At 36.5% G+C, this 3,791-nt stretch overlaps 1 protein-coding gene across 3 annotated transcripts in view; it reads left to right on the top strand.

Moving 5' to 3' along the window:
* LOC107712724 (homeodomain-interacting protein kinase 3-like) overlaps positions 1-3,791 on the top strand; it is a 74,971-nt gene that overhangs the window by 68,654 nt on the left and 2,526 nt on the right. For all 3 annotated transcript variants that reach the window (XM_016518057.1, XM_016518074.1, XM_016518066.1), the window contains exons 13-15: positions 656-802; positions 1,741-1,970; positions 2,887-3,026. In XM_016518057.1, coding sequence (XP_016373543.1) covers positions 656-802; positions 1,741-1,970; positions 2,887-3,026 — 517 coding nt within the window. The remainder of the gene's footprint in view (positions 1-655; positions 803-1,740; positions 1,971-2,886; positions 3,027-3,791) is intronic.

Consider the following 3,791-nt stretch of genomic DNA (forward strand, 5'->3'; position numbering starts at 1 on the left):
TTAGGAATGCGTGGATGAGCGTTCACTTTTATAAAGAATAACTCTTTGGGTTTGAGACTTTAATCTTTGCGACTTTACGGATCTTCTGTATGCACGAATAGCTTTTAAAACTCCAAAGACAAAGGAAAACATGAAATCGCATCATATGACCCTTTTAAAATATTTTTAGATGATCTATAAAAGGTTTCAGCATGGCTTATGAAACTGCACTATGCTGTATTTAGTAGACCTGATAAATTGATAAATTGGGGCTTCAGTTCTCATTATAAATCATTGATGAGATGGTTGCATTTCACCTGAACTGTATATGTGATAAATGGCTTGTAAAGGCAGTAGGGTGTGTGATATGTATAATCTACGATAAAATGCCCAATTTAAGGTGAGAAGTATTGCCCTTTAAAGTTAAAAAAGTTCAATTTGAAGTTAAAAGGTAAATTTCTGACACTGCTGTGAACTATCCAGCACACAAAATATGATAAGTTTCAGGAGTCAGCTGTCCAAGACAGGCCTAAACCAGTCAATGTACCAGCACAAAAACTCACTCAGCTAAACACTAATTATTGTCATTAACAAAATCACAGTAAATACTGACATTTTTGTCAGTATTGCTCACCTCTAAAAGGCAGTGTTTAAAAGTATACACTCTGTGTTTCAGATGTAAGGGTAGTCCGGAGTGTGAGGCCTGTCAGAGCACACTGAATATGGAGCGTGTGTGTTCCCTGAGCAGTCCCGATTCAACCCTTAGCACCAGTTCATCTGCTTCAGAACAGTCAAGCGCCTCCCCCTGCAAGAGACCCAACAGGTTTGACCTTCACACATGCACATATTTACTAGTAGTCTGAGGACTTAAGGCCTGTTCACACTATGACCAATGTCGGTGTGATATATGAATGGCTGTTCAAAAAGACACGAACATTCGCATGCCATCAATGTAATTTTTTTAAAGAGATGTTCTGGAGGTGTGATCTCTCTTCCATCACACTGAAAAGAAAACTGGTCAACCAGAAGGATTTGTGCTTTTGGTCACATGCCCAGAACTGCTGCTGTTACTTAAAACTACAACTTGGTGCTGCTCAGGAGCGGAGTATTTGCTAAGCAACAGTGAATAGCAAAGAAGCGATCCAGAAGTGGCTGTCCTCAGTGCTGTTGTATTTGGTGTTGTTTGATAAACACCAATCAAATCTGAATGGCTGATTGAAAACCTGTAAATACTATTTGACTTATTTTCTTCTCTGAGACAAGTGGATTTTAGAAATGAAATGTTGCGTAGTGCTTTGTGTACTGGCGTAACCGGGGTATTTCTGCATTTTCATTCAGCCTGTCTGCAGTTTTTTGCACATTGAATTGAACAGAAAAATTGTCAGTGAAAACTAAACTGAATTTTTGTGACAAACATTTGTGTTGGTGTGAACACACCTATAGTCTAGACTTCTACTCTGTTTATATAAAGCAATTTATAATTGCTGCTGACTAACCCAAATCTACATATATGAAAACTTTTTTTTTTTAACAAAACACAACCACATTGAGGATGTTCAGTTGAGGATGTTCTTTGAAATTAACCAGGCCAAAAATTTTAAATTTCAACAATGAAAGTGACCAAAACGTGTGTGTGTGTGTGTGTGTATAATACACAGAAGTTTAAAAAAAAAGTGTGTTCCATTCCAAGCACTCTTTTTCACAGAGTATGTTTTTGTGTGCTATATGTGTCTGAGTAAGATTTATTTGGTCTTTGTTCAGTATGTCAGATGATGAGTGTGAGAGCGGATGTGATACGGTAGATGGCTCGCCAGCATCGGTGTCCTCCAGTCGAGCTGACAGCCCCTTCCTGGAGGCCACCTATATTAATGGCAACAACCAGAACTGCAAAGCCAATGGAACTACAGAGGCTGAGTCTACCAAACTGCCCGTCCGCACCATGGTGGTGCCGCCCATGCGGGTTCAGAATAATGAGCCGATGGGTCGCACAGGTAACAAATCTCATCAACCCTATCAAAATACATCACTGACAATCCCAGTTAAAATTCATGTTATATGAAAAAAATGATATTATTTGAAGACAAAGGCAAATGTGAAAAAGCCTGACTGAAAAAGTCAAGTTCAAATGTCCACAAGGGATACAAACTGCTCTAGTTTGAAACAGCATGTTTCCATAGCGCACTCACAATGGAAGTGACAAAATGAGACATTTACCAATTTTAAGCACCTTGATAATGTGTAGGGGATGTCACACTTGACTGATATTGCTGAAATCTCACCACTCCTCCAGAAGTCCTCCATAAATCCACCAGAATCAGCGAGGCTTGTCAAAATAAGAACAGAGGCAGTACACACACATAAAGAATCATCATGGACAGCAGTCGACATTTGCAATGAAACGTTTGGACCAGAGCACATTTGTTGGTTCACAATGTTTGTCAGTTCTTTGTGAACTGGAGATGGAGCATGATTTGTGTTAATGCATTGCAAAAATAATCAAATTTATTTAATTGAACATTGAAAACAGCTTTGATATTAAGCAAACCGGTTATAGAAAAGCTGTTCTGAAACATCTTCCCTTAAAAAGCAATTGGTCTCAAGTTTTTATTTATTTTATTTTTTTTTGAATCCCTGTGTTTGGGAAATACTGATGTATATTTTCAGGATTGAGAATTTGCATGTTCAAAGCTGAAATTGCACCTTGCATCTTATTTAAAGGTCAGGTCATGCTATTATAATCTTAAACTTTAAATGTATTTAAATATGAATTAGTTTAATTTCAAATTCAACTTCTATTTTCAAATGACAGGTTTACTCCAAGCTAATGCACTAATATAGCACAATTTCATGAGGCTTCCAAGGAGTGTTTCCTAAGTTTGCCTGCTCTTTCCTCCACTGTACTTATAGAGCCATCATGCCCACCCAAAGGCCGCAGTAGTTACAACAGACAGCCGCCCTACTCAACGTTATTGGTGAATCGCCAACAGAAGACAGCACAGGCTTTCCCGCCCCTGCAGCCCTCTCAACAGCAGCTCCCCTTTGGACAGGTCAGTTCCATGTTGTTGGATAGTCAGCTAGATATTAAGATACTACTAATACAACATACTAATGCAAATAATAGGTATATTAAAAAGTAAATAAATAAAAAGAAGCGGAGATGTGTGAATCAACTCAGCGTTAAAAAATTCTTGATGCATTTTCACAGTGAGCATGAATTTTGCCACATATTTTACCACAACATTTAAGTAGAAGCAATGTAAACAATGTGAAAAGAAAAACAATTAAATGACATATAAAATCATTTAATAAAATGATTAAACGTAATCTTTAGCAAATCTCAAAATGAATACCCTTTTTTTAAATTGTACATTTTAAAAATAATTTTAGTTTTATTTTTACATTTATTTAGACAAATGTGACCCTGGACCACAAAACCAGTCTTAAGTCGCTTGGGTATATTTTTAGCAATAGCCAAAAAAAAACATTGTATGGGTCAAAATTATCGATTTTTCTTTTATGCCAAAAATCATTAGGATATTAAGTAAAGATCATGTTCCATGAAGATATTTTGTAAATTTCCTACCGTAAATATATCAAAACTTAATTTTTTATTAGCAATATGCAATGCTAAGAACTTCATTTGGACAATGTTAAAGGCGATTTTCTTGTAAGTTGTATCTTGGCCAAATATTGTCCTATCCTAACAAACCATACATCAATGGAAAGCTTATTTATTCAGCTTTCAGATGTAGAAATCTCAATTTCAAAAAATTTACCCTTATGACTGGTTTTGTGGTCCAGGGTCACAAATT

The sequence above is a fragment of the Sinocyclocheilus rhinocerous genome, unplaced genomic scaffold (genome assembly GCF_001515625.1).
Source record: "Sinocyclocheilus rhinocerous isolate Xijiao unplaced genomic scaffold, SAMN03320098_v1.1 scaffold1545, whole genome shotgun sequence".
Lineage (NCBI taxonomy): Eukaryota > Metazoa > Chordata > Actinopteri > Cypriniformes > Cyprinidae > Sinocyclocheilus > Sinocyclocheilus rhinocerous.